The sequence below is a fragment of the Haliotis cracherodii genome, unplaced genomic scaffold, assembly GCF_022045235.1.
Source record: "Haliotis cracherodii isolate W230 unplaced genomic scaffold, xgHalCrac1.p SCAF_16, whole genome shotgun sequence".
NCBI lineage: Eukaryota > Metazoa > Mollusca > Gastropoda > Lepetellida > Haliotidae > Haliotis > Haliotis cracherodii.
The window spans coordinates 10,086,934-10,112,499 of record NW_027266271.1 but is presented as its reverse complement, the minus strand read 5'-3'; the positions used below and the strand labels follow the sequence as shown (position 1 = coordinate 10,112,499).

At 39.6% G+C, this 25,566-nt stretch overlaps 1 protein-coding gene across 2 annotated transcripts in view; it reads right to left on the bottom strand.

Annotated features, from left to right (window-relative positions):
• Positions 1-16,924: 16,924 nt before the first annotated feature.
• Positions 16,925-25,566, bottom strand: part of LOC139463810 (WW domain-containing adapter protein with coiled-coil-like) — a 28,981-nt gene continuing 20,339 nt past the window's right edge. For both annotated transcript variants that reach the window (XM_071245133.1, XM_071245134.1), the window contains 5 exons: positions 24,201-24,269; positions 22,899-23,097; positions 22,345-22,525; positions 21,388-21,515; positions 16,925-20,719 (listed from right to left, as the gene is read on the bottom strand). In XM_071245133.1, the coding sequence (XP_071101234.1) occupies positions 20,647-20,719; positions 21,388-21,515; positions 22,345-22,525; positions 22,899-23,097; positions 24,201-24,269 (650 nt within the window). In that variant the 3' untranslated portion in view covers positions 16,925-20,646. The remainder of the gene's footprint in view (positions 20,720-21,387; positions 21,516-22,344; positions 22,526-22,898; positions 23,098-24,200; positions 24,270-25,566) is intronic.

Genomic DNA, 25,566 nt, shown 5'->3' with positions numbered 1-25,566 from the left:
TTAAAAAAAATCATGTCATCATATCAAATTAAAGCGAAAAACGTGGAAACCTCATAATCGAATCAATCATGTGTTCCTGGAACTGCGCCTGTAGATATGTTCTTTATGACTTGCGTCACAATTCTTTTTCAATCTGACCTCCTTGGTGTAGTGTAGTGTAGTGTAGTGGAATGTAGTGTAGTGTAGTGGAATGTAGTGGAGTGTAGTGAAGTGTAGTGAAGTGTAGCGTAGCGCAGCGCAGTGCAGTGCAATGCAGTGCCGTGCCGTGCCGTGCCGTGGAGAGCGGAAGGTCTATGGTTCGATCCCCTGGCCGCGTCACACCAAATGACGTGAGAAAATGGTACTTGTTGTTACCCTGCCTACATGGCACTCGGCATTGAGGAGATAAAGCAAGGCTTGGCCAACTGGCTATGAGTCAGTATCCTGTGTCTGAGTGGGGTATCCATGTTAAACTGAGGCATAGTGGGCTGGCACTATAAAACAGACATATGTCTGGACTTCACACTCGGACACACTGCATGGTCGCCGTTATATGAGAGAAATAACCTTGAATGTGACCCCTCCGCTCTTCCCATGCTGTACATTATCCTTAGATGACACGCTTTCACCACTGATCGCTCTTAAAGGGAGACACCAATCGACCGTTTTAAGAGCTGCTTAATGCCAAAACAGGGCGTAAATTATTGTATTATTTATTTAAGAGTAGAGGCCATAAACAAAGGGCTTTATTTTATGGACTCTGTTTAAAGTCTAGGGATTTTCTTCCCATAAGTCCTTGTATTGCGAGATCCGGTAGCGGTAGTTCTAACACTGGTGTTGTGTGCCCAAACGGAATTTCACTGTCACGTATTAGATCACGTGTTACTTTAGGTCTTCGAGCCTATAAGTATCGATGGAGAGTTTAATTTAAAAATTTCATATTTTACTGTGCGACCAGATTAATCATCTTTACGTGAGGCGAAATAATAATAATAATAATAATAATAATAATAATAATAATAATAATAATAATTGAATTTCATCGCCATTTGTAATGTTATTCAATCAACTCAAATCTTACTCTTTCGTCCTTTTCATAAAGGCTAACAGTCCGACTTTCACCTGTAAAATTGTATCATAATACATACTCACCGCCAAAAGAAACGCGTACCATAAAAACATTGAGAGAAGTATGTACGTTACTAAGAGATGTTTCCAATGTGTACCACTTAATGACACAGCAAACAATCTGTCAAGTGTCTTTATTCTAATCACGATATGCTGCACGTGATTTCCAATCTTTACAGGTCTAATCCTGCACGAAACAAATGGTGCATCTCGAGTCATGGATCTATGACGTCACATGTGGTGCTTTTCTTTTGGCGGTGAGTATATATTGCAAGAATACCCAGTAAACCAATCATTTTGTTCGAATATACAAACTTTACATGTTTGATAATCATATTCGCTGAATAGTATATATTCGAATTTTCAATGTTATAAATCGCCATTAATTCATCCAACTCATGAAGATCCGGGGCGACTAAGGGGATCGGGTGGTCAGGCTCGCTGACTTGGTTGAAGTGGATCGATGGTGATGATGTCAATCATTGGGTTGCCTGGTCCAGACTCGATTCTTTACAGACCGCCGTCATATAGCTGGAATTTCGTGGAGTGAGGCGTTAAAAAACAAACAAAGTTATTTTTTCACCCCCGACATGTTTTCGTCTCTTACGTGCCAGGAAATCCTCATTAACGATGATAATGATGGGACCAATACAATATGGAGCCATTATATTTGCCATGCAGTTGTGATAATAACTGTTCATATTGGTCAAGAGGCAAACCTTGACACGTTTTCTTACTCGTTTCAGTTTCTCATTCAGTAGACATGTGAAAATTCTTTTGCTTAATAGTACTCATTATTTTTCTAAAGAGGAATCGGTTTCGCGAATCGGAAAGAAATAATGATTCCCCATGGCTATTTTCATTAATGACTGTCAGCGCCATGCAGTCCATATGACGACACTCACAGGAACATTGTATATTTCAGAACCCTTGCATATTTGTCAATCCGTGTATGTATTTCAGATCAGATGAATATTTCACACACAACTCTTATAAACTGAGTGCCGAAATACACTTCACCACTGTACAAAAGAAATTGTAAAAATTTAAAAACACGTGTTCAAAGTAAATCAATGCAAAACACATCGTCCAAAGACAACAATGCTCCTCGTAGAAGACACACGTCAACGTCACGTTTTTTCGTAGAAAATGCGGAAAAAATGAAAACACGTGCCCTTGGTCAGCCGAGCGTTACATTGATGGCATTCTTCGTCTGATTGTTCTACCATTTCTACAACAGCTGGCAAGTAGTGTCCTTTATCAGCATGACAACGCCAGAACTCAAACAGCCCGAATCGTAAAGAGCTTCCTTGATCCCTTATACAGTAAACTACGGTTATAACGAACTTATAGGGGCTGCTATTTTTAGTTCGTTATAACCGTAGTTCGTTATAAGCATATATCCAGCATAACAACAGCAAATAGTCGGGACCAAAAAAGTAAGTTCGTTATGTCCGTCAGTTCGTGATAAGCGTGTTCGTTATAACCGTAGTTTACTGTATATTTATCTTATATATTGTATAGTTTAGAATTCTTGCATATTTCACACAAAAGTTTATACATTTCACATCAAATGTATATTTTAAAACCCTTTTATATTTCAAACCTATTTTATATTTCATACCCATTGTATATTGAACATTCATGTACATTTAAGATCCATGCAATGTACTTTCAATACCATACCATATTTAATACTCATTGCACATTTCAAAACACTTGTATATTTCATACCCATTGTATATTCCAAACCAGTTGTATGTTACATACCCAGTGTATATTTCAAAACCACTTTTCAAGACACTTGTATATTTCATACCCATTGTATATTCGAAACCATTGTATATTACATACCCAGTGTATATTTCAAAACCCTTGTATATTTCATACCCTTTGCATATTTCAAAACCAATATATAGTGCAAGACACTTGTATATTTCATACTCATTGTTACGTCAAAACCATTGTATATTTCTCAGCCCTGCATATTTCCGTTGACGGAAAAAACCCTGCTTCCCTCACTTGTCAGACTGGGCGACTGGAATCTCTCTGTGGCCAACGTTTACTTCGTTGGTTGGTTGGTTGGTTGGTTGTTTAACGCCGCGCTCAGACATATTCCAGGTTATATGTCGGCGGTCTGTAAATAATCGAGTCCGGACCAGATAATCCAGTGTTTAACATCATGAGCATCGATCCACGCAATCGGGATACGATGACATGCATCAACCAAGTCAGCGCGCCTGACCACCCGATCCCGTTAGTCGCCTCTTACGACAAACATGGTTTGCCATGCTACCCTGGATCTTCACGGGTCGTTAACTTCGTACAAACGTGTGCAAGTAAATTGATGATATAAAGGGTGACTGCCACGACATACTTGCTTATATAAGCTGTTATAAAATGGTGAAAAAATGTCATGTATTTCTGTCAAACGAAACGATAAAACAAGTTACAAAAACGATTTGCAACTTTATTTTTTATCTGTCTTTATCTAGAAAACTTCGTATCAATATTTACGTAGATATCATTATGTCCAAGGTTCCATTCTTCCACGGCAACAACTTGTAAGCGATTCTTTGTGTCCACAGGCTAACGTGCGTGCATGGAACAATGCTAAAAGCGGAGTATAACTCTACGTTTGTGCTATACGATATATAAATGGCCGGTTGTTTTGTATATTATCCATCTTAACTGGGCGTAACTGGGGCGTGTAGACGCCATAAATCTTACATAACCATTTATAAAGACAAGCACGTGAGAGAATTAATGACACAGATACATTGTTAATTTGGAGCGTTTCGGAAAGACGTCCCCGATTCTGACCTAGGATGAAACACCACGGTAGCAGTTTCAAGCGGTTCTGTTTACTGTGGAATGTGATATTTATAATTATACATTCTCCAAACTCAACATTCTCAGAAAATGTATACATGCTACTTGCACACAATACAGCATAATGATACATGCAGCAGTGTCTGAGATGCGGTTTGTTAGACTCGATTCCCATGGATAATCTCACCCGAGTGTCTTTTGATATCAAATATATCAACACAACATCAACGAGTGTTGATTTATTTGATATCAAAAGACAAGAGGGTGAGATTTTATTTATCATCCAACATCATTCTTCTAACTTTTTCAGTTTGTAGACAGTAATAAGCAGTGTCTTTAAACCCCCGTTACACTATCCAAAACTTTTATAAAAAACTTGGTCAAAGTCCATTTTTACCAAGTTTGTGATAGTGTATCATAACGGGACTTTGATGGAATGGAAACCTATCCTACTTCTCGTCAAACTTTGATCAAAGTTTGATGACGTTGATTTAATTTAGCCAATCAGATTGCAAGGAACATTAACCCCTTTTCTACCGGAGTCAACTATTTTGGACTGACTAGATGTTGGAAGAATTAATTGATTTGTTTCAACAACAAGCAGCCATTCTCGGGACCAAACACGCCTTTGCTTACCCCGACGCCGCCTTCTCAACATGGCAATACACAAAATACATATGACAACAGGAAAATATTCTTCGTGAGTAGCATCCACTTTGGCAAGATAATTCCCACCAAAACTTGAATTGTGATGCAATTTCGTTGAAGCGATATCTAAAATGTAGATATCTTTTGATTTCACCCAAGTGATATCTCCTGTGGGAGCCAGTTTGGGATGACAAAATATGTTAATCCAGAAATCTGTACGTGAAAGAACTCCTTGTTATCCCTGGCAACCTTACAAGCATTTGACAGCCTGGCCCGAAATGATAAGACATACTCCAACAAATTCATTTCATACGAATGATTAAGCCAACGCATCTTAAGTGCTTTATTTGGCCAAAGAAAAGGTCAAAAGGACTACAACCTAGAGATTCCTTATATGACTCCCTGACAGCAAACAATAACAAATGCCTGCCTTCTTCCCACTCCTTCTCAGTCCTCATAATTTTCTTCAGAGTCTGATGAAACCTCTCTAAAGCTCCTTGAGATTCAGGGTGATGTGCACTGGACTTAATCTGAGTTATGCCTGGCTGGTGCATAGCCTGTTGGAAAACACCTGCCATGAAGTTAGAGCCCTGATCTGTCTGAATAGTCCATGGCAAACCAACCATGGAGAAGAACTTTACCAAAGCCATGATACAAACCAGAGCTGTAATGTATCCGTAAATAGCCACTGGAAACCTGGTAGAAGCACACATGATAGTAAGCATGTACTGATGTCCTGGCTTAATTTTAGGAAAAGGACTAACGCTTTCAATGATGACCCTGCTGAAAGGTTCTTCAAAAGGTTTCAAAGGTGCGTCTGGGATGTTCTGATAAGGTTTGCCAGTCAATTCGCCAAACTCAAAGCATGCTTTAGATATGAATTTGGACCCCTCAAAATGTGGCAAAGTACCATCCAAAAACAGAGTTTGAAGAGCACCAGTATCCCTCAAAACGTTAACGGGTTTAACATTGGAACTGTCACAAAATCTTAACTAATAAATGGTGAGTAACCCTCCCTCACAACAACAGACTTTGATGACTGGCCCACAACAGTTGACTCCTCATCAGCCGAACAACAACAAGACCGTGACTTGACATTCTCAAAATCATTCGGGGAAGAGTGAAATTTCTACACTCTGAAATTATATGCCATGGCTTGCGGCAATATCTACAAGTAGGCGCTGACAAAAATCCAGAAGTAGTTTTAAAAGAAATGCAGCAGAACTTGACCTTCAGAACCAGACTTGTTAGACCTGGATCTAGGAGGGAATGAACTATCCTGAGTTGTAACCCTTCAACGTCCTGCCTGTAAACCATGACTGCTACCTAAACTAAACTAACCCTGTGAGTCAGCGAATTATCATCAGCCAAAGTACCAGCCTTATGTAACTGATCCACTTTCTACTCTTCAAGATATGTCCAGATGTCCGTTGACACACACTGCTTAAATTCCTCCAGCAAAACCAACTGCCTCAAACTATCAACATAACCATTGAACTCCTTTGAAGTACACCTCCTATCAAACAGTTTCCTTCTTCCTTGCAAACAAAAGTAGAACCATCCCTTTTCTTATCAAACCTAAAAACCTTTTGCTTGTAAGCTTCAGGAACCAATTCATCAGCCTTCAAAACTTCAGCCTTAACAACCTGATAATCAGAACTCCTGTCCTAGGAACTCCTAGGTAAGGCAGAATAAACTTCCTGAGCTTTTCCCATAAACACACTTTGTAACAACATGGTTCACCGTGGTTGAGGCCTTTTCAAACTGTTAGCCACCTTTCCAAAATGTAAGAAAAACCTCTCCACATCACTGTCAGTGAAGGGCGGCACAAGATTAACTGCTTTGAAAGATCAAACGATCCATCACCTGTTGAAGCGTGGTGAAAGGGATAATTCTGTAATCCTAGTTTTTTAGTTTCATTTCTTTATCGGCTTCCAATATCAATTGTTCATTCTCAGCTTCAATTCCCAATATTTCATTCCCAGCTGCAATCCTCATTTTTTTTCTGCTTCCATTTCTCTAAGCCATTTCCATGGCCATTTTTTCTCTTTCAAATTCTCATTTCTTCAAAGTCAAAACATAATTTTTCTCTTAAATCAAACCCATAGCATCACCATTCGTATGTCCTCTTCAACCATTTAAGTTATCAATATTTTCTTTGACATCAGCCTTAGCATACCCGATTTGATGTTAATTTTGTAATGTTCGACCAGTTCAGACTTTCTGACCACAGAGATTTGTTTCGTTGAAGGTTGGCTAACAAATTCCTTTACACTAAACACCACAGTGATTGTTGGCTTAACACAATATTAGAAAATAAGATGTGTATTCAATAATTTGACAAATTATTTTTGATACATTAAATTTCAATCTCGGACAATCCCCCAATTTCTGTTAGGTGTCGATTCCCAAATTGAAACAATATGTTAATCCAGACACCTGTAAGTAAAAGAACTTAGTGTGAACCCAGCTACACAAACAACAAGGGAATCCTCGGTGATGACTGATCTTCACACGAAAGCTGGTCTTGATGTAATGAAATGTGTGAGAGAGATACGAGAGACATGTTCTCGTCCCCTTATACACAGTCTAACTAGCTACTGGAAATGTCCACACAGCGCCCTCACAATAAGGAATATTCCACGTGATTCTATTACACTGTCTCAATCTGTGGTATTCCGGAAGTTTACACATGACACTAGCATCTAAATATTGTAACTTCCTCAAAAATGCTTACATTAAACAGTATTACACTAATCACTGACCAAATACAATGCAATGAGCTTCTGCCGAATCCCACCAGAAACAAACTTATACAGTCACAACATACTGCCATATAACAGGTTGAAGGTCACTTTTTCAAAATGGCTTCCGTTGCGACCATCTTTGAAATTGGAAGGGGAATGCGTGAGCACAATCTAGAGAGAATAATAAGATGTTACGATCGTATATAGTGAAAATGATATATTGTGTCCACGATGTCATTTAGTGTGTCCAGTGTCATCTAGTGTGTCCACTGTGTGATATATTGTGTACACAATGTCATAAATTGTGTCCACTGTGTGATATATTGAGTCTACAGTGCGATATATTATGTCTACTGTGTGATAAATTGTGTCCACTGTGTGATATATTGTGTCCACTGTGTGATATAGTATTTCCACCGTGTCATCTAGTATGTCTATAGTGTGATATGTTGTGTCTACTATGTGTTATATTGTGTCGCCAGTGTGATATATTGTGTCCACAGTGTCATCTAGTGTGTCCAAAATGTCATATATTGTCTACAGTGGGATATATTGTGTCTACTGTGTGATATATTGTGTCCACAGTGTGATATATTGTTTTCCCAGTGTAATATATTGTGTCTACTGTGTGATATATTGTGTCCTCATTGTGATATAATGTGTCTATAGTTTGATATATTGAGTCCACATGTGATATATTGTGTCAACGATGTCATTAATTGCATCCACAGTGTCATATATTGTGTCCACTGTGTGATATATTGTGTCCAAAATGTCATATATTGTGTCCACAGTGCGATATAATGTGTCTACAGTGTGATATAATGTGTCCACAGTGTCATCTAGTGTGTCCATAGTGTGATATATTGAGTCCACAGTGTGATGTATTGTGTCTAGTGTGTGATATATTGTGTCTACTCTGTGATATATTGTTTTAATTGTGTGATATAGTGTCTCCTCGTGATATATTGTGTCCACTGTGTTATATATTGTGTCTACAGTGTGATGTATTGTGTCCACATGGTGATATATTGTGTCTTCTTTGTGATATATTGTGTCTTTTGTGTGATATATTGAGTCCACAGTGTGATATATTGTGTCCACAGTGTGATATAGTGTGTCCACAGTGTGCTATATTGTGTCCACAGTGTGATATATTGTGTCCACAGTGTGATATATTATGTCTAGTGTGCTATATTGTGTCCACAGTGTGCTATATTGTGTCCACAGTGTGATAAATTGTGTTCTCAGTGTAATATATTGTGTTCTCAGTGTAATATATTGTGTCCACTAAGAGATAAATTGTGTCATAATTTTGAGATATTGTGTCCACGGTGTGATATATTGCGTCTATTGTGTGATATAGTGTGGACACAGTGTGGTATATTGTGTCCTCAGTGTAATATATTGTGTCTACTGTGTGATATATTGTGTCCTCATTTATATATAATATAATGTATCTATAGTGTGATATATTGTGTCTACTGTGTGATATATTTTCTACTGTGTGATATATTTTGTGATATATAGTGTCCACTGTGATATATTGTGTCTACTAGCTCGTCACACAGAAGACCCGGGTTCGATTCCCGACATGGGTACTATGTGTGAAGCCCATTTATGGTGTCCCCCGCCGTGATATTGCTGGAAAATTGCTAAAAGTGGCGTAAAACCGAACTCACTCACTCACTCACTACTGTGCGATATATTGTGCCTTCTGTGTGATATACTGTGTCCATGGATTGTCATATTATGTCCTCGGTGTGACATAATTATACTGTGTGCCTCCGATACGATATGGCGTGGACACATAGAGCATTGGTCACAAGTTATTAGGGTTAAAAAATAGATTTCAAGAAATTCTCGGAATGTGCATGCGCCTCACAGAGTTAAGTCGGAGAGACAGACTGCGACCTCGGTACGATAGATATATCGTGTCCTCGGAGCATTAGCCATGAGTAATCTGCGTCTCACAAGCTCTCGCCGAATTCTTGGCAGATGAACGTTGGAGACATACAAATAAAGGGATCTCGCTAGTGACCAAGTGTCAAAGAACATGTATCTGATCAATCTGTTCCAACACCATCACAAAACCTGCCCTGGTCGATCTTCATCCTCAAAGCCGCATCTTATTGATGTAGGGCTGTTCTGATGCACCTTCAGCGCTAATGTATTTAATAGGAATCTTTCCTTGCCAAAATGTGTTTTATACCCGAGTGTATTTTAGTATTATGAACTTTAGGCGGAACAAGACCGTGTAATGGTGTACGGAGTCGCGAGTTCGTAACATGTAGGTTAATTCGTTGTAACTTTTTCTGCCGTCCTGTCAATGCTACTACATATATAAATAGCGACCGCTTTTGTGGCACTGACATTTTCTATCCCAGAGGAATGACATTTAGACTTCAAACATGAAATAGATCATAATTGCAAAAATTCCAGGGCCCGTTTGATCAAAGAGATCAAAGCCCTGTTCATAATATATAGTTACTATTGTAATGATATATCAATATATCAGTTCAGTAGTCTTAACGCTAAGATCGCTTTGTGCAAGCGGGTCTTGAAGAGGAACCCCATGACATTTAAACAGTGACTTAATCTGGCTAGTTTCTTTTCACTGACATACTGACCTACGTACGCGCGCGGGCGCGCGCGCGCGCGTGCGTGCGTGCGTGCGTGCGTGCGTGTGCGTGCGTGCGTGCGTGCTTGCGTGCGTGCTATTTCGGACATATTACGGCGTTGTTGTTCTCGCCCACGGAGATACCGTCCACAGTTAGACATAGATACACCACTCAGACACATTATACCCATGCCGGGAAGGCCAGTCCTTGTTTCTAACCCCCGAATGCCAAGCGCAAGGCAGGGTAACAACAAGTACCATTCACCATCCACCAGACCACGGAGGCGGTTGCGCTACACTGGAGAGAAACAGGATCAAGCAATACGCAACATTAACACGTGTGTTGGGTAATAAATGCATGACCCTTGAAGATCCGGGTAGAGAATAGGTTTTCAGCAACCCATGCTTACCATAAAAGGCGACCATGCTTGTCGTAAGAGGCGACTAACTGGATCGGGTGGTCAGGCTCGCTGACTTGATTGATGCATGTCATCGTAGCCCAATTGCATAGATCGATTCTTATGATGTCAATCACTGGATTGTCCGGTCAAGACTTGGTTTACATGCCATACCTGGAATATTTATGAGTGAAGCGTTTAGCAACAAACAAACAAACCTGTATTACCCTGCGGCATTAAAGGGATAAAACAAGGCCTGGTCGTCTCGGAGTCAGAATACTACGCAGGAGTGGGGTATCCATGTTAAACAGCGGCATGGTATCGTAGTGGGATGGCACTATACAACCGGCATAAATCTAGACTACAAACAGACACACATATGCATGCACCCATTATGTGAGTGACATAATCTTGACCGCGACACCACACCTCAAAAACTGTAGGGGGCACGGGCGGCCAAGTCGTCTAAGGCACCGCGATTCGATGTGCAGAGTTGCATCCCTTAGGCACGCCAGAAACCTATGATTGTGGGTTCGAATCCTGGTTCGCCCCAATTATGTTTCAATGTTTGTCAGCACCATACCCGTGCTCGTGGGTTTCACCGAAGCGGTAAACGTCTTAGGCCTGTATCACTTCGGGCTTTCCTCCCACATTAAGCTGACACGCCGTGATATAACTGGAATACTGTTAAAAGCGGAGTTAAACCCAACTCACTCACTCACTCACTCACTCACTCACTCACTCAAAAACTGTAATGGACGGATTATTAGCAGCCGCGCGCACGCACCGGATGTGCGAAAGTCTTGAAGGCGACGTTAAACCCCATTTCACCTCATCTCTTTCTTATATACACATTCGTGATTTCAATCGTCCCTTTAGTGGATCAGGTAACAGGTATTTCTATTCAAATGATGACACAAACCGACTATCCATGGCCGACATTTTCCCAAGAAATGTGGAAATTTTACAAGATCACTGTCAATAGTCATTATTGCAAGTCTCTGATACAAGGCCTTGACGGTGTTTGGTATATTGTGAGCCTTCTGAAATGATGGAAAGAACGATCTGGAAAAGACAATCCAGTGATTGATATCATGAGCACCTATCCATGCAATTGAGAAACGATGACATGCATCAACCAAGTCAAAAAGCCTGACCACCCGATCCCGTTAGTCGCATAGCATAGTCACCTTTTACAGCAAGCATGGTTTGCTGAAGACCTATTCTACCCCGGATCTGCAAGGGTGTTTAAGTCAGTCACTGCATGATAGATGACACTGTCCTCCTGGTAAGAATATAGGTCCCCAACAACCTATGCTGGACATAAGAGGCGATGGGTGGTCAGGTTCGCTGATTTGGTTGATAACCATTCGTGATCAACTCGTGTCATTCCGGGACAAGCGGGAAAGATGCGACTGGTGACCAATTGGCTGATAGCCTCTCCTCATACCCCGACGGCGTGGATGTAATCGATCACTGGATTTTCTGGTCCAGACTTGATTATTTATAAACCGCCGTCATATACGAGGCATATTGCTGAGTGCGGCTTTAGCAACAAACAGGCAATGAAAACATCAGATCTCCCAAATGGGACAATTCCATAAATGTCTGTCACATGATAATGACCGTCATTACTGGCAGCCATCTTGGATTTTCAACGTTTTTTTCTTTATACAGTAAACTACGGTTATAACGACCTCGAAAGGACCACTGATTTTAGTTCGTAATAACCGTAGTTCGTTATAAGCATATATACAGCATTTACACAACAAATTGTCTGGACTAAAAAGTAAGTTCGTTATATCGGTCAATTTGTTATAAGCGTGTTTGTTATAAACGTAGTTTACTGTATAGCAATATGCAATAGCAATGTTATCATTTGAACACTTCCACCATACTTTGCATGTTATCTCCTCAATAAGTTGCGACAGGTGTGAGGAACCAGAGACTTTCTGATCCTCCCCAGATTCGACACACGCTCAGCAGAACAATGAGTGAGTTGGGTTTAACGCCGCTTTTAACAGTATTCCAGTTATATCGCGGCGTGTCAGCTTAAAGTGGGAGGAAAGCCCGAAGTCATGCAGGTCTCTGACGTTTACCACTTCGGTGAAACCCACGAGCACGGGTATGGTGCTGACAAACCTAGAAACATAATTGGGGCGAACCAGGATTCGAACCCACAATCATAGGTTTCTGGCGTGCCCAAGGGACGCAACTCTGCACAGCGAATCGCGGCGCCTTAGACGACTGGGACACCTGTGCCCCCAGCAGAACAATGACATCTGGAACATGTAGGTCACCATCAATAATAACTCTAATTGTTACCAACTGCTGCGAGAAGAAACGTAATGTTTTTGCTACACTGGCTTAAACAAAGACCCAGAACCCGTGGTGAAAGGCGTTTCTGGATCTTACTTGCCAACACTCGGAGCGCATTGACTCATAAGCCGTTTGGAATGTCCACGTTAAACGGTTTCCACTGTTGGCTCGCGAGGCAAGCTTAGCGCTTTTTAGTATAGACAGGATCCGGTAAATTTCATTGTGACCTCTTGTGTAACAAACCCATTAGTATGTCGTAAAGGTGGACAGATTAACATACATTAGTCATGTTATACAAGCTGTTATTACAGGGAGCTTTATACTGTAACACGTGAGAATAAGCAACGTTTTACGTAACAGCACGGTCGACTACTCTCCTATACTGCCCTTTTGTGTAATGTCGTTCACCCCGAACTGTATTTCATGGCTGTGTATGTTGATAATAGTTGTCCATCTGTAGACATTGCTGTTTTAATATAAGTGTTGCAAAAAATCCAGTTATTACAAACACAACGCCCAGCTTGTCATTTCTTCCACGCGCACGAATATATAATGTTATTTATATATATATATATACATACATAGTTGGTTATATAACACAATAGCACAATAGGTGGGGTGATGTGAAATGGGGTTCAACGTCGAGTTCAATATGATTACATTTATACACCGACGTGCATGTCATGTGTGTGTGCGTGTGCGTGTGCGTGTGCGTGCGTGCACTAGTTCGAAATATACCGTTTTATACAGCTATATACCACGGAGATACCATGACGAAGTTTTAACATGAATACCCTGCCATCGAGCCGACCAGTCCTTTTTTATCCTCGCGCGCCTTGCAGGGTAAATACATCCATAAACGTCCAATGGCAGACGCGGCCGGGGATCGAACCTCCGACCTTCCACTCACCGGGCAGACGCTCTACCACTTGACCGCGGGTGCGTTCATACGCTAGCAGCAAATTACATGTACAGAACCAAGTCATGCGACATTTCCTTGATGAGCTAGACAGATACAGGGTCCATCATCGCGTGTCATAGGTATATACAGAGTGAAAATACAAAAACACTGAACCCGAGATAAACAACCAATACTGTGTGTAATTTATATAATCACGAACAAAGATTTCAAACGATCTAATGTGTACTGATTGGATAACATCTGAAATAGGGATTTATTAAAACTTAAAAGCAATACAGCTGATCAATTCAATATCTGTTTGAAGCATTGTAGCAAACCGGGTGTCATTATCTGGCATGGCTACTGAACGTATACTTATTATATCGCAGCACAATGAAAACACAATATCAGATACAAACGATATACAAATAATATTTGTTTTGTTTGTTTGTTGTTTACGCCGCAGTCAGTAATATTCCAGGTGTATGACGGCGGTCTGTAATTAATCGAGCCTGGACGAGACAATCCAGTGATTGATATCACGAGCATCGATCTACGCAACTGTGATACGATGACATGCATCAACCAAGTCAGTAAGCCTGACCACCCGATCCCGTTAGTTGCCTCTTACGACAAGCATGGGTTGCTGAAGACCTATTTTAACCCGGTATCTTCCCGGGGCAAAAACAAGTAATAACTCCAGAATTTTGAGAAAAGGAGGGATGCACATAATACCGTAAAAAGAGGGGTGGGGAGCGCACACCATGCACCTGCAGAATATGTACCGTTGCAATATGACCATAATTAATTGTCTAGCAATATCTATGATTATACGTTACGTTTTTGAATTGTTAAATTTGTTGAATGTGCTCTAAGGGGCATTTACAAGTCACATCCACATTAAATCCTACACCATCATACTATAACCTTGAGCACAATTTTCAGATAAAGCTGTGGATTTAACAGAAGGTGGTAGGGTGTTTGGCAAAAAGTGTGTATTTTAAGAACGCTTCTCTTAGCATCTCTGCATAGCGTGTTTTGTGCGTTGCCGATTAATTTTGTCCTTCCGCATTTCTCCATACACATATGAAAATTAAAAATTGTCTGCGTGCAGCTAATCTGCATGCTCAGCGACCACGTGTTGTACCACCGTTAACAAAGCGACACGTTCTAGCCAGGCGCAAATGGTGTTCAGAGGGTAGAAACTGGAGAATCGCTGATGGTCTTGGGGAATGTGTTCAGATGAGTCCATGGAGCCTGGGTCCCGTTCCACAACGCTATCTTAGCGCTAAGATGGTCGTTACTCCCATACTTTAATGTAGGCTTACGATAGTCGTAGTGCTAAGATCGCTTTGTGCAACGGGGCCCTGGACGTTCTGGACAGGTGTCGACGTGTCCGAAGACGTCCTGACGAACGTCACGCAAATATCAACGTAAGGCAACATGACAGATTTGTGTTCTTGTCTGGAATAAAATGGGGCGGGATCACAATGACTGCCAGAACGCCACTGCATACCGTCCATGGATGGGTCACTGGACAGTAGCACCGAGTCAACATTCAAACGCCAAAAGTTGTGACGATTGCACACCATGCTGGTCCAGGTGTTTTCTTTCAAGACGATAACGCTCGTGCCCACCGTGCATGTATCGTAACTGACAACCTTCAGCAACAAAGCATCTCCAGAATGCAAAGCCCAGACACCAGTCCTGATCTTTTCCCCAAAGTGTACCCCTTGGTATTAATCGGAAGACTTGAATGCCATCGTCAAAGGTAGGACGTTAGCCAAAATGGGACAGGCGCTGCAAGAGGTAGACAAGGCTTCCTCAAATTGTCATTTGGAGATCGATTCAGACCATGCTACCGTTTGAAGTAGCACAACATCCGGCCCCGACGTCAAGCGATACGCCCAATTTTGCTTCCACGTCACCGTCTGGCGTGCCAGGCTTGATGAAGACAGCATCAGAGGTTCAGAAGACCAGACTGGAACAGTACACTGTTCACAGATGATTCCAGGTATCATCTGGGCAGCTCCGGTGGTCGTGCAAGGCTCTACTAACGGCGAGGAAAGAGTCACACAACCTCGCATATTTGTCGAGGTGAAGTGGCGTTTAACGTCACGTCTAGGATTATTACACTTATATGGCAATGTGTATATGTGCGTGCCTGCTTGCACTGGTCCGGAATAATGCCAATTTATATCGTGCGAGCCCACTGAGATAGCATACCGTAGTTAAACATGAACAGCCCGCTAAGACTCCAAGCCGACCAGTCCTTGCTTTAGCCCTTTAATGCTGAGCGCCAGTCAGGGTTACAAGAACCATCTTTTAACGTCCTTTGGTATGACGAGTCCCGGGATCAAAACCCTGACCTCTCCAGGTGGACTCTTCACCACTAAACCATGGAGTTCATCAATTTGGGGATTCATTTGATTGAAGCGAAATTGTATGGATTCAATCAAACTTGCACTTCCTCAATTTGGGGATTGAAGAGTAATGGTATGGGGTGGCATCATTCTTAATTGCAATTTGAATGGCCTACACGGGACCACATCGTTGGAGATCATGTTCCAACCTGTGTGCAAAGGCAGGGATCCAAGTCAGGTGTGGTGTTAATGTTCTTGTTTATGAATATATATTATTACACACATGGACATGTTAAACACTGTCTACTATACATTTCCATATAAAGAGCTTTTTGTAGCTATCCTGTATCAATTTTACAACTGAACATATTTTTTCTGGTTTACAAACGTCTCCTATTGAAACTCTTAAAACAAAGTTGAACATCTAACTTGTTCTTTTATAAATGTATGGGAGATTCCTTTTATTAAAACGAGGTAACAGTCATACGTAGATCTATATAGAAAGGTATGTGTAGTTCAGGATTCCAGGTGTTTATTGTCTAAATGTTTCAAGTGATGAGACCTTGCTGATCAGTTAGTTTTCTGTGTGCTTCACTATCAGGCGCACCATGAAGTTCATTCGTCACCACTCGCCCCTTTCCGTAAGCTGCAAGAAGACTTGTCCAACTATCGATGAATGTCATGTACGAAAATACGACAAACCAATCACAATGTGCGTATGATTTCAAGTACTTCGTCAAAGAATCCCTCAGAAATAATTTTTGATTTTACATATGTCATGCATCTAAAAATATACCCAAGACACAGTTAAATGTGTTCAATCATACTGTATAATTCCGCACGTCCCGGAATAACACGAGTTGGTCACTAATGCATGAAGTTCCAAAATCCAATCTTGTCGTTGAGCATCAACACAGCTTCTAAAAAAATTTATCTGACTCCTACCAAAAAACACCACAAAACACATATTATTTAGTTACTGGTTTTATTTCAACCATTGCTAACATATAGTTTAGAAACAGACACCTAGCTACATCCATACATCGCCCAACTGTTACCAGTCAGTCTTCCACTCTCGCCCACCTCACTAAAATCACAAGCGTAAGCCAGGAGAAGTATACACAAACTGTACAGAGATCTTCATCTTATAATTTTACTTTTTACAAAAGTTGCTAGAACCAGCAAGAGCTTACAAAGGCTTCCATTTACACTATGTACAATAGTAGCTTCATAGGTTGCACATTGCATTGGTTGTGGAGCAGTATCTCAACCAAATCAAACAACACTGAACATCAGAGTAGCTTGAGTCACAGCGACTTCTCCATACTGGGAGCTGACATAATGACCTTGCACTGGGGAAACATACCATGGGCTATATTACACATTTGCACTTATCAACGATTAATGTTTTTTGTATACAATGATATTGAAAATGGCAACATTGACAAAATGTAATTTAACATGATGGCTTAGGAATTACAATATATGGGTGGCTCAGTCGGAATGGAAATGATATGAAAGTACCAAACTGACAAACTCAGTATTAATTTTGAAGAGGAAAAGTATATTAGTCACTATGTAGTTAACTTCAAATGGTTATGAAATACACATGTATAACAGTCAATATTAGTCAAAAGCAACAACTTGGTGGTTTTATTTTCAATATATCAATTCGGTGATCCAAAGAAGGTGAGGAAGCAGGAAAGTCTCAAAAGTTGAACTACTTACTAATTGGAAACATAAAAAAATTATCAGCAAAACGCAGGGACCCGTTACAGCACATAATACCAAGGTCAAAGCCCATCACAATCCATAGGAGCGAACAATTGTGTAATTTACTCAAACCCCACTCGTTTCATGAACTGCTCAAAATTAAGCTAGAAGGGGAGATGGTCCTTGAGAGCAGGCTCCTTCTGTATTTGAATCCAGGAGACCCTAAATTTTCACATCAGGGTTATGATGAGGGCCCCTTGGCTATCATACTAAATTTCAAACACTGGCATGCAACCCAGTATATGACCAAACTTACAACCATTTGGCAGAATTAATTCTTACTGGAAATTAAGTTGGCTAAATTATGCTTTTCAACTGATCATTCTCGGTCATTTAAAAAGAAGGAAAACAACTTTCATACACGGCTCATGAGATATGTTCCAGATATACTGTGCCAAAAAGGGGTAAGAAGGAAAGTGAGTTGAAGTTCAATGCTTCTTTTAACTGTATTTTAGTTGATCAGCATGTGGGAGGGCATCCTTGAAACCCATCTACATAACATTAGCATGGACACTGATGCTAACAAACCAAGCATCATGATCAAGAATAATCTGTCAAACTTCACTTCATAGTTGATCAAACAGAAAGAATTTCAACTAGCTTAAAGGCTACCGACAAAATAAAAAACTGATGGAGTACCAGGCTAGCATGAAGTTGAACCCCTTCCAAAAACCACAAACATTTTGAGACATTTCTGCTTCTATAGTGCAGGATTATATGGCAATATTGTCGAAAATAAATTATGGACAATGTCACTACATAGAAATATGAAATACTGGAAGAACAATAGTGCCATTTCAAGTCATCTTGAAGCTGTGAGGATGCACCAAAACTACCATATCATTTAAAATACAAACATGCTTCAATATTGAAGAAATGAGTTCCAGTGATAAATAAACCTGATCTAATAATCTGTATTGTGAAAAGCATCCTGTGTATATCAATACCATGTCACTAATAATAATAACAATAATTCAGATGACCTCAAATGATAACAGAAGTACTGATGACAATTGGATGCTACAGAAAATTTAGTTGTTTATCAGTTTTGTTTCGAAGAATCATGTGCTTAAGACATTGCCCTCAAATCCACATTTGGCACAATGGAAAGATTACAAATGATCCAAATACATTCTCCTACCATACAGCCATCACAATCCTCCCACAGCAATCATTTTACTTCTGTTTGTTCCCATGAACAAAAGGATGCAGAAAAAAAGATGTGACAATCGGATATTGTTCAGCTGTCACACAAATAAGCACACTTAATTAATGTGAAAACACAGACATCTGTATTTCCACCTTTGGTTATTTCAGATTCTAGTGTACCAAAAAGAACAAAGTCTAAACAGAATTCAATTAAATAGATCTTTAATTCTAGTTTTGACCACTAATCACTAATACATGTTAATGTACAAGACATTGCTTCAAGAGGAAACTTGATGCAATATCTATTTTTGAAGATAACCGCTTATGCAACCAGATCACTTAGAGTTGGAACAAAACGTTGAAGGAGTTGAAAAGTGAATCTAACCAATGTCAGGTGAAACAGGTTCTCTTGAGTTAACAAAATGTAGTCAAAGGTGTCTTGTCTAAATCCCATCCACAATATTCTTCATAAAGTATCTGGATATATAATTACTCACATTAAGAACATTTCTACAGGATTTTCAAACAAATCAAAGTTATTTCAAATGATTTTGAAATATCAAAATTCTAAAAAGATTGAAATAATTCAATTCCCTTTGAAAATATGGGGAGGAGAGGGTAGTGAAAAATAATCCCAAAAATCTGCCAAACTTGAAACACGGACAAGTATAATGGATATAATTGTTAACTGGTAGAACTCTTTGGAAAATGGCAATCCACTCAAACTTGTCAGTTAGAGTTTAACCTGTATAAATAAATTACATGTTGCGATGCCAGCCAGGATCAGCACTGGGGAAGGGATGCTCCAGCCGCTAGCCAGCACAGATAGCACAAACAGACCAGAAAGGTTAAAAGTTACTTTCTGCCACGCTTAGCTAGGTGTCTTGTACAGACCCGGCTGAGTCACACCCATAAATAGCAGCAGCAGCCATTGAAATAAACATATCACTAGCACAAGAAATGTAATCAAATAACAAAGTCTGGCGAGTCCACTGTTGGTCTGCAAGTCCAGAAATTATGTAAAAGATGCTGGTTTGTTTCACTGCTGAAGAACAACGCAACAAGAATTAAATTAAAAATCTAAAACAACTGGGCTGTGTAGATATAGGTTCCTGTTTGGTGGGTGGTCATGTGGGTGAGGCTGCATCCAGTTTTATTGTTCTATGTGTTACTGCTGGAAGGCGTCAATGATGGCACAACTACACAAACAGCCCATATCAGATTGGGCATTTAACATTTGTGATCAGTACAATGACCTTAACGGATGAAACTTGGTGCGAAACATTCTTAATGAGGCGAAAGAGGAAAAAACATACAAAATATGCTTCAGTTGCAACTAAGTGAGTGCCTAATGTCTGGTCAGCAATTTTGCAGCTATTTGCACCATGAGCAACTGGTTGGTAGGCAAATGTTGAGCTTATTGTACACTGACATCTCCTTGCTTATTAACATCTTTGGTTCAAGTTTCTCAGTGCACAACATAAGACGAACAATTCTTAATAAATCAACAAACATTAATCAAAGCATAACCTTAACATATATCTTGGACGCTATGCTGCAGCCTTCACCTCTGACCTATGACCCACAGACCTCTCCTACAAGAAGCCCTTCCAGTCTAACAGTGTTCCCAGTTGCACTTCGACACATATGACTGTCGACTCCCGACCCACAACATACGACTGCTACTTTTCTCAACTCTAGGGTTGATAGAAGCAGTCAGGAGCTTCAGAACAGCGCTCGTCTGGACATGCTTGACCTCTGACCCCTTCCCTCAGTCCTCAGCTCAGTGTCAGGATGGTAAGAATGTTGTACCCGGCTTCAAGTTGTCAATTTCACTTATTTGTTTATCCAAAAACAGTATCCTGAAACACAAGATGTTCATGTCTGAATCTTTCTGTAACTTATTAACTTAACAAGATCATTTGTCAAATATAACTGATACAACACAGAAGCTGACAGTTCCTTAGAGAAGCCTGTTCCAAATCAGCACGTCATTGTGGTCAGAACAAATAATTCCTCATGACAATACGACAAGTTTTAATGATCATAAACATCAACTCAAGTAGTTTCAACAACCCATCATCCGCCTCAGTTCTAAGGGAGGTAACCTGAATTACCTCCCCTTCCAATACCAGTCGACCACAAAGTCCTATCAAGCTGGGGTCTTACTGAAGACCAAATATGGCATGAACAAACAATATCTTTGAGTTGAGAACAAAGTTGGTGGCCAAAGGTGTCATCTCAAATTTGCTTGCATAAACATCTGAATTCGATGTACTTTTGAGGACAATTCATGCACTTCTATAAAAAGTATTGATCAAAAACTGCAACACTACACAGAGTCAAAAGATCCAGAATCAATTTTCTAAGAAGTTGCATCAGCAGCCATGTAGTTGTGAACATTTGCAAACCAATCTGATTTTCAATAATGAAAATGGCCATTTTTCCTGTAGTTGCAACCAAAATGTGTTCAACTGATACAATATATCCAGACTCTGAGAAGTTTACTGTATTTGCAAAATATTCCCACCTTTGTTCATGTAGTGTGGACTGTATCTCAGCCACCCGCACAAGGGAGCGAGCTTTCTTCAGTTCCACCGACACCTGACTACAGTGAAGACTTCCCACATTAAGTGCTTCCTCCATGTATCGATTGGCCTGAAACAGAAAAATATGGATGTCAACAAGGGCTTAAAATCTTAGAGGTTATACAGTTACAAAAAAAGCTACAACATCAATATGACTTGAAATATACAGGGTTTCATATTCTTAAGCACAAACTGATTGTTTTCTAAAATGTAATTAAACGTCCACAATCTCCATGATGTTATGTATAGAGCATCTGCCTGGAAGATCTGTGTTTCTATACCTAGCCACTTCATACGAAAAGACTTTTAAAGATTGCACTCTTTGTTACCCTGCCACTCTGCATTAAGGGGATAAAACAAGGACTGGCTTTCTCTGGCGTTGGTAAACTGTGGCATGGTATTTCAGTGGGCTAGCAACATAAAACCTACACAAGTCTGGACTGATACAAGCAGCCACACACATGTGCATGCACATCACGACATAATCTTGGATGTAATGTTAAACCCCATTTAACTGTCACTACCACTATCAACCTTCCAGAAATATTTGTTCACCTGACAAGCTCCTCCTTACACTACATCCCTATCAGTAAAAGACCTTTAGTGCCACATCTTTTCAGCACTCTGCTGTTGTGCTGTGGTGTTATGGACCTCGGTCCCCCTAAACCTCAGATGAGCCCTTTCATTAACCACCTTCACATCCCGAGTGAAGACTGACATTTTTTTACTGTGTTTGTATGCATGAGGCGTGGAGTTAAAGGGCTTACAAGTGGCATTATTACCATTATTAAAACTTTTTTTAACCAATATCATACAACTGTTCAGGTGCCACTTGTTGCCCCCCAAAAATGACTGCAGTGAAATGAATGTGGCCACAACTAATGTAGAGCTTATCTTACCTGACGTTCAGCATGATCAGCCTGCCATCCCAGGACGTGACCAATAAGTTTCTCATTGTAGTAGTTGCTGAGTGACGGTGTCAACTCAACCGAGTTATCTTTCTTGATGGATGCTCCAGAGAGTGCACTCGTAGCAACAGGGAGGTTCTGAGAACTGGTGGTACTTGTGGTGGGGCTGTGACTGAAATCATCACAAACAGTTGCAATTTTAAATTTTATGATAAATTACACTAAAGAATTTAAATTCAACCCCACAAAACAAAAACAACTTTCCTAACTTGAACATCTCAGTTTGAGTACAGTTTGACTGAAAAATTGAGATCTGTCTCTGTCTTTGCCATACTGTCATTTTTAGATACATGTTTTGAGTCAATTCTATAATGCAAACCACTTCACCCATATATCAATACATTAGAAATCTTGCAAAACATACTGTAAATTTTGCAATGAAAGTATTTTTTCCTTTCAGTAGAAAGGGTACAAGTGTAAAAGATTTTTTCAAAGATGACCACTTCAGGCATAATAAGAAGTACAGAAGAGCTGAGATTACATACCATGGACTGACATCCGAAATAGGGCTATCGTGTCCCCCTCCACCTCCGTTCTCTGGGTTGGGGTAGTGGGAGGACGAGGATGTAGCCGAATGTTGCAGATGTTGCTGGTTACCTTGGTTATGTTTCTGCGGTTGATGTGATTGTTGTTGTGGATGTTGTTGAGGACTGGAGTGTTGTTGGGGGAGATTGTTTTGTGCCCCTGCAGCAGAACATGAGAACTCATAAGCACAAAAAAGAAGAAGTCTTTGCATATTATGGATCTAACAGAATACTTCAAAGAACAGGGAACTGAACAAGTGTCAACACTAAACCAAAAAGATTAATTAAATTAAAAGTCCTGTTACACATTGTACATGCATAACTCTTGTTTTCCTATATTTGCTCCAATTGCTCATAATTAAGTTCAAGTCATATCTTTGAAAAAAATTATAATTTCCTATCACACATTGGTTAAATGGTGTAATGTTATGAGCCCAAGTACATTTTACACCATCGATTATATGTAACACATTTTATTATTCCAACACTTACAAAACAAGCATCCAAATACAAACCTCTTGGAGATAGTAAGGTCTATAGTGTGTCAGAATTTCTTAAATGAAACTGATAACTTTTCATTTGTGGACGTGTGAGTGAGCATGGTTTTACGCCGCTCTTAGCAATTTTCCAGCAACATCACGGCGGGGAAAACTAGAAATGGGCTTCACAAATTTTCCCATCTGGAGAATTGAGCCCGGGTCTTCGGCGTGATGAGCAAAAGCCTTAACCATTAGACTACCCCCTTGGGTAAATAAGAAACAAGCCTCTTTCGATTTGGGTGATTAGGTTTTATGACCACAATAAGAGGTAAAAACAGGTAGTGACTGCACACAAAGAAATGGTTACTCCACAAATGTTAAGTCAAATTAGAGAAAAGAAAAACAATATTTCCTGTGGCCTAAAAATTCAAAGACGAGCTCAACATCAACTAGATTTGCAAAATTCAAATAAATTTTGTAATTAAGAACAGAGAAGTATAAAAAAATCAAAATGTCATCCATTTGTAATCTCTTATAATCATCACTGATAGATAAAAGTAGCAAAACTCAACAGAGAATATAATTATCACATTTGATATCAAGAAAAGTAAGATTTTGATTGACAGTAATGAACTTTTCTGAAAACAAAAAAAACAAAAACAAAGTGTTGATGTGTAAAGACAATTTCTATGACAAACTCAGGCAGAAAGAGAACCGAAGGATAAATATAAGATGTTGACTAGCTAGACTACAGAAATATACACTACACTAGATGACAACTTACAATTCTGTTGGGTGCGAGCTATGTGCATGTTGAGAGCCTCCTGTAACTTCTGTAAAGTCTGCAGGGCAGCTGGAAGACACAGATGTACAGGGTAACCTCTGTTTTACACCCTTGTCAACTAGCCTACTACTTAAAACCTTTCACATCAGAGTCAGGAATTTATTGTGGATTCCAAATAAAGTGCCCTTGACAGGCAAATTGGGAAAAATGCTATTTTATTGAAATTTGCATTTGAAATATTTTAAATTTTAACACTGAATAATGTATAACTAAGGATTAAAGTGCCTTCACTTTTAATGGCCATGAAATTAGTGAAACATAAGTCACCCCTTCAAAGCCATAACATTAGTTATAAATATAGTAACATGAATTGGGAATACTTTTTCTCAATTTGGGAATTTTACTGATATTTGCTGCAGACTTGGTGCCAACTATTGACCTCAGCAGGTCCAGATAAATTCCTGGTATAAAATATTCTGTTGACTACATAACATGCATTCTACTACCACACAGTTCTTTTAGATTGCTTTGAGTAATAATTCCGCTGCATGTCACAGTTGTCAAGACAGCCTGTAAAGTCTATTTTTACACATTTTTGAAATACCATATCAATCTTGATAGTAAGGCTGGGATATGATACACAATTTATTAATTAAAAGAGAAGATACAGAAATTTCAAGACCAAGCAATGTTGTTTTGTATTGAGGCCATCACAATACAGTTGACAGTGGTAAGTAAAGTGCTGAATCAGTGAATAGTCGCATAGTCGATGACAGTACTACCAACAATTCACTGAGATACCAAAACATCACCATGGACTGTCCTTTCATGTACTCTAAATACAGTCTAGGTTTGGACAAATTGCTAAAGACAGAGAGCCAAGTAAAATTTCCTTCGGTCTAACAAGCTATGCAAATATAAAACCTATGCAAATATTAGTCCATTAAAACTTGGGGGGGGGAATGATACAACCATGCATTGTGAGCTTTCATGTGATGTTAAGATACAGAATACGTTTTTTTCTGTATTGATACAAGACGATACATATTACATTCATATATTTATAAATAAATAACATACTACTCATTTAAAGAGCCCAGTTGTTTCGTTAGTTAAATATCGTGAAAATTGTTTCAATTAGTGTTCAAAATCACTACTAAAAATAGCCGCTATGAACAGGAGTCTACAGCCAGCTTTTCCTTTAGAACCTGCTCGAATATTTATAGTCATGAAGATTCTACACAACTTGATATAAATATCTGTACCCTGATACATATCGTTTTGTGACCTTGTTGTTTCACCCCTAATTAACAGTAAGATCTACTGAAAATGATCTTAAGTGACAAGTTTGGGCTAATCAACTCTG